This window comes from Cinclus cinclus, chromosome 6, assembly GCF_963662255.1.
Source record: "Cinclus cinclus chromosome 6, bCinCin1.1, whole genome shotgun sequence".
Lineage (NCBI taxonomy): Eukaryota > Metazoa > Chordata > Aves > Passeriformes > Cinclidae > Cinclus > Cinclus cinclus.
The window spans coordinates 59,040,104-59,053,820 of NC_085051.1; the positions used below are offsets into that span (position 1 = coordinate 59,040,104).

Here is a 13,717-nt window from a genome sequence, read left to right on the forward strand (position 1 = left end):
ACAAAATCTCTAAGCACTCTGGAAAAACAAGTATTTTCTAATTTGTAAAATAGGAGTAGCAGCTGTTTGTTTCTTTGAAAAGTTACTGTTGGCCCATGATGTTTCAATCGCTGTGTTTTAAAAATAATTGCCCCTCTCAACAAAGCCTTGGAACAGAGAACTCTCATCTCCTCTTCTTTGCAGTTCCAAACTCTCCTGTTCCAGGAGAGCAATTCCACACACTGAGGGCACACGACCTGACTTTTCCAAAACACAATGTTCCATCCATTTAAGACAATTACATTTGAGATAACAGGAAAAGCATATCCATCATCAGCTGCCATGTTCCCCTTGTAGTGGCATTTTCTTTTGAGCACGAAACAACCTTTACAGAGAAGAAGAATTCCTGTATTACAGATCCCAATTGTCCCAGGCTCTAATAGTTGTACACAAGCCCCAGCAGTCATCAGAGGCTGATCCCAGCTGTGCCCCAGCACAACCCATCCAAACACCTGGAACACCACAGCAGAGCCCCACCACTTTAAAGAGACTCTCCCTCAATACTGCCAACTTGCAGGGTGAGTTACCCCAAACAAGTTCCAAAGGCAGTACCACCACACAGGCAGAAATACTATCTATGCTCAGGCCATCCAGCTTCATCCAAAACCAGACTGGGGAGTTTTTTGGAATCTCAGAGCAGCCCAGCTCTCCAGAAACATGCACTTCTAAGACCAGATCCATTCCAGCCAATTGAGAGTCCAAACAGAATAAATATGAAACAGGACATAGCTTTACCACTACAGCAGGTGGTCCAAAATTTCCACTCTAAATTCTGGGGAACGGTGGGGAAGCATGCAGGAACCAGTCAAACTGGAACAAGACAGTTTTAAACAAGTCATGCTACATTAAACTCAAGCTGTGAAATTTTCATTTTCCAGTGAAACAAGTGGTTCTGCTATCTCCAGTACAAATCCTACTCGTGGCTTCTCCCGTGGCACAAAAAAATCGAGGACATTCCGTGATGGACAGCAGGATTTGCAGTGTCTGACCTTACACTACAGCATTTAAACCTCAGCTGAGATCCAGGCTCTTCCTTCCCTGGTTCTGCATTACCACAAGCCTAAACTCCCCAGGTTATTTCTGACATGGTCAAGGAAGCTGCAAAGTGACAGATCCTGCACAGCAGTGCTTCCACAGCCTGGTTCCCTGTGGGAAGCCAAGGGGAAGCGTATGGGGAAATGAAATATTCTGGAGTTTCTTGACACCAGCCCTGGTGATCACTGCATCTTCCTCTGCTTTCAAAGGGCACCACATTCAAGTAGAATCTGCTCTAAAATATTGATTTAGAGCAGATGTAGTCTAAAGAGAGTTTACAAGGAAAGCATTTTTTGATCTTTTTTTTAATCCTCTGAAGGGAGAGCATGAAAACAAAAAGCAACATTAAGTCATAAAAAAAAACTGTTGTGGGCCTCAGCAATTTTTAATTCCCCTTCCTACACTAAACATCTGGGTTTTGTTAGAAAACACTATAAAATGATTTTCCAAAACCTTTGACATGCATTCTCCTCAACAGGACCCAAAAGCTCAGGAGGGAGGTTTTCAAACCAAGTAAGGCTTGTTATTTATTCAACCCTACCAGTGAAATTGGTGCAACCATTTTCTCCTGCCTAACCATTCCCTGCTATTTCCAAGGGCACAGGGGTAAGGAGTTAGCACGTTAAGATGATGCTCATTTAATAGAAGAAAAGGACATTACACCAAGGAAACTATTATTCAAGCAGACTCAGTCTGATGAGCCAAGAAAAAGCTGCCTGTGCACAAGCCAGGGCTCTTGAGACACCTATGCGATTAAGTTACTTCAGAACAAATTAGTGCTCCACGAACTGATTAGACCATAAATAAGCCCAACAGGAAAGAGAGAAGCCACTGACAGACACAGCATCCTCCCGACAGCAGCTGAGCTCTCCAGCTCTCATTCAGAATGAACACCAAAAAGCTGTCAGTGCCAAAAGGATTCATGGCCTTTTTACTCCCAATTCAAAGTACGTCAAAGCAGATGCAATATCTACAGTGGATAACTAATCACAAGAATCCTATACTTTCATTTTCTCTCGTCACTCAAAGCACAAATTGCAGCTCTCTCCCCGACCTAATAATTATTCGTATGGCTGTGTTTTGTTCTTCTCCAGCAGCAGCAGGAAACTTGATTAGAGCTGCAGGAACCCAGCCAGTGACTATCCAAGCTGCTGTTGTGATAGCACAAAGCAGAAGCCAACTCGGCAGGTAATTGGACTTGGAAGTCAGAGATCTTCCTCAGTCAGCTTGAAATAGTAATTTCATAGGGGAGAAAATGGGCTGCCTTTATCTACCATAGGTTACCAAAGGAAAACTTTTATCCTAAGAAAGATAGACGTAATAAATACCAAGACACGCCACCATAAAAAGGTATTAAAGGTGGGGTTTTTCAGGTCTTCAGCAATTCAAAAGGCATTTGGAATCTTTTCTGGAGTCACTATCACACATGCAATCACTTAGGAAAGCACAACATTCCCTTGTTAAAAAGGAGTACTTCCAATGCTCAGCAGTTACATTCTCTTGCCCACTGACTTAATACTTTGGAAAGTCTCAATTAACATCCACAACGTAACAAGGGAATTCAGTCATGTTTTCAGAGTAATCCTGGGAATCCTGGAGGGCTACTATCAACAATTCCTGCTTCCTAATGCCATATTTCAAGTAATTCAAATGCACATTAAGCCCCTTCTTCATTTCTCTAAACTTCACACTCACAGAAATAATTCTGAAGCATCAGAAGCCAACAGAGAAATCTAAATGCTTGCAGAGGCAAAGCCATGGGGGATTCCAAGATCAGAGTAACAGTATTGCAGTAACAGCAGTGAGCACAGTGTTAATGCCAGCTGCCAGCACCTCTCATATGGAACTGGGAGAGTTCTCTCCCACTCTTCCACAAAAAGAATCCCAGCTAACAACATCCAGCAAGAAGCCAGGGATGGTCATGAAGAGGAGCAATGAGGAGTGAACGCTCAACCTGTGCTTGTAGGGGGCAAAGAGTCAACCCAGTGATCCACTGAATCAAGATACTGGATGTGGACTGGAACAGGAACATCCACACTTGGCAGGAATTGGGATCATACAGTTTTATTTCGACAGCATACCACTGACCTGCTTAAGATCTGTAAGAAAAGCATACTGTCCTCAAATATTACTCCACAGTAATATTTAGCTGGCTCCATTTTCAGTCAGACACCTCTTTCCCTCTTAGACTCATATCCCAAAAAAAAAAAAAAAAAAGAATCACAAACCCCCAAAATACATGGCTTATGAAAGCCTCCCCTATTCCTCCCAAAACCCAGTGAAGTCCAGTTCAGGATCTCATCATTGCCAGGTGGTTATTATAAAGACAACCTTTTATCCCACTCACATGAAGTTCAGCACCTACAGGAAAATTTCTGCCCAAATAAGCCCTGTCATCATTTCAGACACCAGCAGACACTGACTGCTGGAGTTTCACAGCATTAAATATTGTGCATGAAAACAACAGTTAATTCAACCAAATGAAATAAACATCACAACTGATTTCTGACTTTGTTAAACAGCTCCAACAGCTTGAAAATAAATATCACCAATCCTATGTAGTGATGAGCCAACAGCAAACTTACACCTATGAGTTTAGCAGTCAGAGGAAAGTTTTCACAAATTCTGTTATCGTGACTGATAAACCTTCCTCTTCATCATGAGACTCAGATCAAGAGGCAAGGAACGGCCTCTCCTGGGATGTGGTGATTTTGAAAGAAACTGTCTAATTCAGTAAAAGGTATTATTAGCATCTTGAGAAAGATTCACACGCAGTTACGAAGACTCACAGTCCAAACTCCTACCCCAGACATGTCCACACAGACAAGCTTAGGACAGCAGAAGACATTTAAGCTCTTTCTTACAGTAAAACGAATTTTGACAATGCTGGGAAAAGTCCATCTCAAATGGTCTGTTTTTTGTCAACTAGGGGACATCACAACATTTACTGAAAGGTGCCTAAGCACAGAGTGAAGTAATTTTTAAGTCCAGTGCCTGATGTTGAAGAGATGCTTATGCATTTTAGTAATGACAACTCTGAAAAAGCTTGAGACTTACTACCCTATGCACTCCTTTTGCCCTAAATACACTCATATACCCTCAGAAAGCCAAACATTTCTGAATTTTCTTCAGCACCTCAGAAAGCAGAGTGGCAAAAAGTAAGTGCTCAGTGGAAAAAAACAAAAGGCAGTGATTCATATGCAATTAGCTCAGCTAAATTTACTACTGAAGCCATTGCTACTCCAGCTGTCCTTGACACCTGCACAGCAGGGACAATGGAACATGACAAGCATCCTCTTACCATCTACTGCAGTGTTCAGGCTGACACACCAACTTGAAATCGGTGACAACTACAGCTCTTGAGCTGCTGCATTAATGCAATCAGCACAAAAACAGCCATACACCTTATTCAAGCCTCCGTTTGTCACAGACAAAACCAGTGGAGGCAGCCAGGGCTTCTCCCACTCTGCTACACACATCCAAAAAGCAACAGTACTCTACACTTGTCTTTTTACTCACAGATTCAGTTTACAGTGACAGACAAGCAGAACAAAACAGAAAATTGGTACCTGAAAAGTTAAAAGGAAGGATGTAAAGGGGGGAAACTTAACAACCTAAGCAGCACAAGTTTCTGCTGGTTTATCTTTCTTAAATGAAAGTTAAAACTGAAAGACTTGAGAGCACAACTAAACTTCTGAAGTCAAGTTACCCATTGTTTTCTAAGAACTAAGCTCACTCTTTATTAGCCTGTGTTTCTTCAGCCATTTACACAAGTCACAGGCAGAAGCAATTCTCAGTAAAACAATTCAGGCTCTGGTGCCTAAGATGTGAGAAAAGCTGATGACAGCATCTTTAAAATGTAAGTGTTCCTTGTGTGCATGGAAAGAGCACTCACTGAGAGCCACTGCACCACTGTTCTGGCACACTTCCACCAGCCCTGCCCCAGACAGCAGCACAAATACACAAAAGCTCTTTTCTAAGGGTTCAGAGAAAGTGCAAAATACGTTCAACTTGACACATCTACCCGAATCCAAAAGCTCAGAGGAAAGGCTTTAATGCCCCAGATCCTCTGCTATCTTTATAAGGGCAGTAATTGGTACAGCACACACATTTTATCTGCACTACAATAACACCATAGATGAACATTAACCAGATTCCTTGTGGTGTCTGCCAGGTGTTCAAATATTTTGCAACTCAAATGCTGAAATACTATCTGCAGTCTAAATGCTTAAGATCATCCAGTGAGAACATGTGTATATTTTCATCCACTATGTAAAAAACATATTTTTCCCCATTGGTTACATTTTAAGCAACAAACCAGAATTACCAACATATACCATGGGTCTATTCTGAAGGCTGATTTCATCAGGAAGATTTAACTCACAAAAGCTTTCATTTTGATACCAGAAACACTGAAAAATATTTACTGTAACCTTTAATCAAGAAGACTCCACATTTATCTGCAGTAGGCAAGCCCCATACAATGTTCAAAGAGAACAAGCTCTGATATTGTGTATTTTGATAAGTTTAGGCATATACAGTGTATGGTGTGTATGAGAAAAGAAAACAATCCCATACTATGTATTAAACAACATTCTTCTCTTGGTCCAAGTCAGACAACACATTTCTGAGCATGGTGCAGATTCTCTCTCTGTCCCAAGAGATATTTCAGTGATGTACATTTCATACAAACCATCCTCTTGTGTGAGTGCCAGCATACAACTCCCCCTCCAGTTTAGCATAAACTCTACTCACTTCTTGCTTCTAAGAAAAAGGCTTTGAGAGGAGAGATAGGAAGACCTCTTGCAGCCTGAAATACATTCCACCAGGAGAATTTTGATCTGGACAGTCCTATACATTAACATGTTACTAAGTTAAATGTATTTAACTTGGCTGCTTTTCCTCATTCACCCACACTAAACTTCAAGTAAAAATTTGTACAGTATCCTTATTAGCAAGAAGACAGGCCCAAAGGGATCAGAACATTTTTTTTTAGCATGTCAGTTATCTTCCTGAAGAGGAGAGAAGTATCACTCCAGTGAGAAAGAAACTAAAATACTTTTTGTGTTTTTATCCCCTGTGTACCTATGGCTCAGATAAAACAGTCAGCACTGACAGCCAGCTTTCTGAACTGGGGCAGGAAGGTCACATTAGCTGATACCTGTTTAAAATAGTCTGTAAGATCAGGTAACTGGATTATAGCTATATACCCCAGCAAGCAAATCCACTGCAGCCTCTTCATTAAACAAAAGTATTCTGTAAGCACAGAATAAACTGGCAGCAAGGTAAATCAGCAGCAATACCTGAGCTGTTCTCCACTCAGGAGCATCAAAAACCAGGATTTGCCCAGTGTCACATACCTTTGATGCTTGAGGAGTAGAGATGACATGAACAGTGCTGGGTTTAACTCCATTTGCCTTAGGGCGCTTATAAAGGGCAAATCTGCTTTTCCTGCGCCCCCTGTCACCATTAGGGAGGGACCCATTATACCTGGAAATAAAGGAAAAAAGTTCAGCATAAAACAACACCAGCCTGGAATAGAGCAAAGGAGAGAGAGGTGTAATTAGGCCACAATATTCTGGTATCATCAAATGCACGGGGCAAAATAAAACAAGTAACAATCAGGCTAAGTTTTGCTTCCTGAACTGAGTGTTCAAACATTCTTTTCCTACCAATGGTTGAAACCCCATTCTCATTAAAAAGGTAATTAACTACAAATTACATACCCAGTTTTTCAGCCACAGAAACACCTCTTCACCTCCAGAATCAAAGGAATTTGAAGAACAAACTCTACATCTTCACTTTAATTTCAGAACATGAGGAGTTCTAAAATGTTTTTGCCCTACCAGCTGTCTGCCCACATCTCATGCAGGAAGGGAGGAAGAACAGGGGCAACATGAAAAAACGAAAGTAATTTAGGGGCAAGTAAAACTATGTGGAAAGGATTTTACACACATAAAATGCTTTGCTAGTTGTGTCCCCCCACTAAAAACAAAAACAAAACAAACCAAAAAAAAAATATAAATAAAAATAAAAAATAAAACCACACAGCACAGCTTTAATCCTAAAGGCTTCGTCTATTATTAAGGAAAGAAGATGCAAGTGTTTTTAATTTATGTGACTATCTGAAGCCTCACTAATGACTTTCCTTATCAGGTGTAACACAGGGGCCCCTGACAGTTCTTTCATCTCTCCCTGAGGACACAGACCCAATGGATTAATTACTCAGAGAATCTGAAGCCTCAAGGGGCAGAGCTCCTTCCCCAGGGACAGGATCAACTGGAAATTTCTCTGCAGTGCACAAGCACAGAATTCACCATCACCTCACCCCCAAGATTTAGGTCAGGTAGAGACTTTTCACCACCATTCCTGATAACTCTCAGCTGGAAGAGCTTTCAGGGCTTTACTGACTCTTCCATTCCTGATCCTCAGATTTCAGACTTTCACCCAAGAAACTACAGATGTTATTCCACTGATAAATGTCTTCTGTCTTACTGGTAAGGTCTCTTCTATCCTGCTCTCATATAACCCTCTCCCCTACAGTCTTTTATGATTAGAGGTTAACACTGCAGGCAGAAAAAGAATATGAAAAGGAAAGAGGCAGCAATGCAGTAACCTGGAGTATTTATTTTTTAGCATTACATCCTGTATATAAAACTATTTGTGTAACAGGAGAATGCAGTTGGAGTCCTTTCTTCTAGGAATCTCAAAGGCAGGACTGCTGATAACAGAGCACAAATAAGAACAGATTTAGGATAAAAATTATCTCAAATCTCACTGCTCTAGAACTTAAAACCTAGACATTTAAAAAATGCACATTTAATACATGATGCTAAAGCCACATAGCAAGTTGAGAGACTTCCAGCTGAACTTGTCCTCTTCACTCCCCTTTTCACAGGGCAGATTACAGTGTCTTTCTAGAATATTAAAGGAGATTCCCTAACACAGCACAAAACCAATGGGAGTTAATCACTACTATTTTGTGCCAGACCTACCTGCACCTTGGAAATTTGTTATTAACTCTACTCCAGAGAAGTGCAGCCTGTGGATCCTTATCACAAGAGACCAATCTCTGGAAAGACACATCAAAATGTTCCACAGGCAGCTTAAATACCAGCACTTAAAATAGGAGTTATTTGATTCTCCACTTGAACCTCCCTGGGTATATGCACGTGCTTTCTTTCAAAGACAATATTATCAGGAATATGCCAGCAAGTTCTCACTTGTTGAAGACAAGATTCTTTCTATGAGTATTTTTATCTGGAGACCTAAAAAAGTAACAATTCCCTTGGAAATAATATGTAACTATTATGTATTTCTATTGCTAGCTTTATATCCTGTAATTACTGATTTTTCTTATGCTTGTGTAACTGCTAAACAGTACTGAATTAAAGCAGTTCCACTGAAAATTAAACCAGGCAAGTGGGGTTTTATTGCTTGGGTTTGGTTTTTTTCCCCTCATTTTCAGAAGACAATTTTAACTGGGGAAGGCCAATCTATTTCATTTCAAGTCTCTGTGGGGTTTAATTGCTTTTAAAATAGATAAATAAACTCAAGGATAAAAGACCTCGGTGTCTTCAAATAGGAAGGAAATAAAAGCAAAGTGAATGTTGAACTCATTCATCCTCACTAGCACTGACAAGTTTTCATGAAGGTTTTCCTTGTGCCCATTTCTACATTTCCATAAAGGGCAGGAAGAATTGAGTGGTAGTTTTATGATTTGTTATGCTTCAATTATAGACCTGCAAGTTTGATTTTGATCCAACAGTGGTAGAAAGAGCTGGGACTGTTCCTAGGGATACACACGTTTTAGAAGGGGGGGGAAAGGGTGTGAGAAGGTGCCTCTTTCCATAATAGCAGTTCCACATATTAGTAGCTAGCTTCTTTTTATCTCTGCTTTCACTCAGAGTCAGGACTGAAGCACAAGAGATGGATTTTTCATGTCCAGACTCAGTTGTTTATTAATTCTTATCTACAGTACAGTGAGTTCTGCAGCACTTCCAGCTAACAAACTAAAAGCAAAAAGAAAAAAAAAAATGAGGTAGATCTAGCTAGTTACAAGGTCTTTTAAAGCCTAACTATTCAATTAAAAGCTAACATTTATATTCATTATACTTTTGACCCAATGACCAAAACACCTGTGACCCACACTGTGGAGCTTTCTATCCAATTAAAAACTACTTGAAATCATGAAGAAGGAACAAGAAGGAAGAAGAGCCACCGCCCAAGAACCTCTATCTTGTCCCACACCTATTACTATGTTCTAAAACCCCAAATTCCAAACCCTTCACCATGTGAAATCCCACACTTCTATTCAAACCACACACCTGTGATCCCAACTCCATCACTCATTTTGAAGCCTTCTCCAAGGCCTCAAGTCAAACAGAAAGTTCAAAAATCCCAGGCTTTAGGGATCCAACATTTCCACAGCCTGCAGACACCTTCATTTCTCCAAGGCCAGGCCTCTCAAGTTGTTCCCCATGGCACTGCAGCCACACCTGAACCAGCTCCATGCCCAGCAGTACTGCCCTGGGATGCTGCCAGCCATGGCAGGATTGCTCCCTCCCAGCCTCTGTGCCCTGCTCCCGGGGCAGCAGCCTCACGGGACATGGCTGGATTCAGCACCCAGGAGGAGGAGAATAGCTGCCCACATCTTGCTGGATCAGCTTTCCTAAGCACAGGCACCAGGAACTGCAACAAAACCCGCCCTGTCCTCTCTGTCCATCGCTCTCCACTCTTCCATCGAGCAGTGCCTGGGCAAGCAACAAGTGCCTCCCTCGGGGCAGCAACAGGATGGAATCACACATGGAGAAGGGACAAGGACTGAGGACACAAATTCCCCATCGCCCAACACTGCCTCTCACAAAGCTGTTCCACAAGCAGGAGCCATTTCCCTTCTCCTGTGTGCCCTTCCAGTAGCTCCAGGATTAGCTTAGGCACCGGCACATCAGCACACAACTTTTTGCTTCACAAGAAGTCCAGTACTACCAAAAGAACCTGCAGCTGGAACTCTCCTTCACAGCACCAAAAACAAAACAAAACAAAAAAGTAACAAATGTTGTTTCCAACTAATAAACAAACTAGGACAAAAATCAATTTCACAGTGACAGAGCTATCATTTCTGAGAGCACCCTGCTCACACACAGATCTCAGACCAGTGATGCTCATCAGACCAACACACGTGGAAGGAACAATCCTGTGCTTTTTCCAAATGCTTCTCGGTGACAGCAGTACTGGGACAAGCTGCATCATGAAACCTCCTGGGATAATTATCTCAGTTGATAGCACTATTCCTTGCAAATAAGGGAGTGGTGCTGGCATGGGCTATGGACACCATAATTATCAAAGCCAGTTTCCTACAGATTTACATCAAACACTTGAAGAGTTTGGTATACAATGAACTGCAAACTCCAATTAAGGTTTTCCCATGGCTGGGATATGTAATGAAAGCCTCTCCTCTGCCTGGATTCAGGGCTGTCTGGAGAGCAAGACCACACATGCTCTCTCCCACAGTCCACTGTGGCAAGTTCCTACTTTCTACAAGTCTTGTACTACTTGTACTACTACAAGGACTTGTCTGCTTCAGAGATCTGCAACAAGCTTTGAACTGTTTGTCAGAAGGCTTGTTACACGAGCTTGTTTGGTTTATGTATATTTTGGTTTTGTTTGTTATAAAATAATCCAGCCTAGACAGTGGCAAAGAGTAAATGACAGTTCTGTTACATGGTACAAGAGCTCTAAATCTTAACCTGCACCTTGGAAAGTTTGACTTCAACTCAAGGAACTCATTGTTAGAATTAAGGTATCTACTAGCTGACATTGAAGGTGCTGCATGCATCTGAATTTTTTTTACAATGCTATCAAAAAACAAGCCATCATAAACTTAAATACTTCTGCATACCTATGCAAACTACCTTCCAAATTACTAAAACTGAACAACTCCTGATTTTCACCAGTAGTATTTCCCCTAGACAAAAAGGAGTAATTTTATTTTGCTTTCTTTGTCTCTTACTAACAGATCTACAGCACACCTCACTGGTTTTGGATGAAAACAATCCCAAAAGACAGACTTAGCTATAAACAGATGAGATGCTGCAGTTCAGTCGTTTCCATAGCTTTAGTGAGTCAAACAGCACATCTTTGCTCACTAAACAATAAAGCTGCAGAAGTGAAGTCAGACTTGAGTCCATCTTCCCTTATAAGTACATTCTGATCCCAGATTTGGTAGAATCTTGTAGTACATACTCCACACATAGCAAAATTCAGTTTGTGCTTACACTGTATTTTCACCATCCCTGAACCAGTGTGGTCCCACACTGCTGCCAAAAGCAGCAGTCTCACCTTTCCTTTGTTAATTCGTTCCCACTACTTCTCTGCCTGGTTCACATGAAGGGGAAACACAACTAGATTTATACATTAAGTTCAGTTTTAAAACCACATTCCTCACCCTCCAGCCCACTGCACAGCCACAGAAGCACTTGTATCAGCAACATGGAAAACAGCAGAGCAGGAGAGATCCCCCTGGATAATACAGCCAGTCTATAGCTCTCACGACACCCACCGCATAGGAAGGCTAAAGATACATTATTCACCTTTGCAACACCCAGTCCCAGAGCTTTTCACAGCTCCAGGCTCAAGTCCTGACTAACTGGAAAACCCTCTGCTGCTGAAGCATTCAGTGCTCCCTCCCTTGAGCACATGTTAAAAGGGAAAAGTTACACTTATAGTTTATAGCAAAACATAAACAGAAAGCTACAACATAAGTAAAAAAATAAGTGTATTTGTGTTTCCCTTTATGTAGTATCACTGCCAGCCAGTACTTCATAGCCTTTACACTCTCTTCCCTTGTATCAACCTCAACAATTCATTTTGTATCTAGCAATATTTCAGCAAAAGAAAGGCTAAGGATTTCCTTTCTACAAAAAGGCAAGAATTGTTTCAAACACATTTCTCTGCATCACAGCTTCAGAAAACAAGCAGTTGCTGTCTGCCAGCTATCTAAGCATTTCAGTGAAACAGAACAGTGAAGTTATTCTCGAACTTAATCTCATGGGGCAGAGTTGCCAAATAGCAAAAGCAAAACTAAGGAGGATTCTTTACCAATGGGACACTCCTGGCTCATTTCATCCTTTGAACCGTGCTCTCTGCTGCTGTATCAGTGCCACAGATTTTAACTCAAGATGAATTTCAGTCTCAGCTTGTCTCCAGCTGATTGCATGCACCAGTGTCTGTCCCAGAAGCAGCCTCCACCACCAGAGGTACTGCTAATCCCACTCCTGCCGGGGAGTTTTGGCAGTGAACACACGACTGCTCCTTGAACAGCACAGGGCTTCGCTACAACAGATTGCAACAAACACCTTTAATGCTCAAGTTTCTTGGAGGCTGGAAGGCGAATATTTTTGTTTTATCCTTGCTGCCCTCATCTCCAGGCTCAAAAAATCTTGACTGAGCAGAAGGTTCCCTTTCCCCACTGGATCACATGCACCTCTGGAAAAAAAAGTACAGCTGCTTTCTGACCACAGAATACAGAAAACAGCTGGCAGAGTCACCTGCTCCATCCCCAACTCAAAGGCTTGATCCAGCCCATCCAGGACACCTCTGTTTGAGTCAGTCTGGAAGATCCAGGCCTCCCCACCATGTTTCAACATCTTTGGAGTTAAAACTTTCCCCATGCACATAGCAGGAGAGATCCAGGTCAAGCAAGTCTCCTGCACTTCCTGCCAAATCCACCAAAGAGCTTAAACAATCTGTTCTCTCTTCCTTCTCACAGCAGGCTCACATGCTAGAAGATTAATTCCCATCAGATTCTGCTTTCTTTCTGAAGGAAAATGTTTTAAGTAAGTAGTTAACACAGCAAAACTAAAGTATTAAGCAGAAAGGCTACAGCAATAAGTAACTGATGGATAACCAAAGGGCTTCCATCCTTGATTAACAAAAAGCCACTGATCCAAGACCTTTGGTTTATGCAACCTGGGAAGAAGTCCTGAATGAAAGACACAGTCCCACCTCAGACTCTGCTGGCTAAGACATCTCCACAGGCATAAATGCTTCCTAATCACTACCAGTTGTACAGCTTAACAAAGCCAGTCTTCCTGCAGAGCAAGAAAATCCAAACCAACAAGTTCCAAAGTCCCAAATAATCTCATCTCTTTACCCAATTAAAAGCAATGTTTTTGCATCTGTGAACTTGATTATCCATAGGAAAGGTATGTAGGAGTTGTTAATTGTGGCCATAATCAGTTTGGGGTTGGTTTTTGGGTTTTTTTGTTGTTTTTTCTTTTTTCTGTTTTGTTGGTTCTGAGACAAGAAGTGTTTGTTTCTTCTGTGCCACAACTTGGATTTGTGAAGTCATTTTACTATCATAAAACACTTCAGGAAGCATTCCCTTCTCCAGCACTTTTGGAACACTCGTTGCCACAGTGATTCTCTGTGTTCACCACAAGCTTTCTCCTCCCCAGCACCAAATTTTAAAACTCCTTGCTTTGTTTACTGCTCCCTGAACTGTCCTTGAGCCTTCAAATAGGCTGCAGTGATTCAGTGAAATGCAGCCTGATCTGATCTGTGCCACGACCCCAGATTTTTCAGAGAAAAGGTTGATTTGCATAACCAGCTCATGATTAGGAGTTACTTTTAATTCCTTTTT

At 41.5% G+C, this 13,717-nt stretch overlaps 1 protein-coding gene across 1 annotated transcript in view; it reads right to left on the reverse strand.

Annotated features, from left to right (window-relative positions):
- The window catches only part of PELI2 (pellino E3 ubiquitin protein ligase family member 2), a 64,427-nt gene that overhangs the window by 33,040 nt on the left and 17,670 nt on the right, over nt 1-13,717 (reverse strand). The window contains exon 2 of the mRNA XM_062494975.1: nt 6,435-6,564. Within this exon, the coding sequence (XP_062350959.1) occupies nt 6,435-6,564 (130 nt within the window). The remainder of the gene's footprint in view (nt 1-6,434; nt 6,565-13,717) is intronic.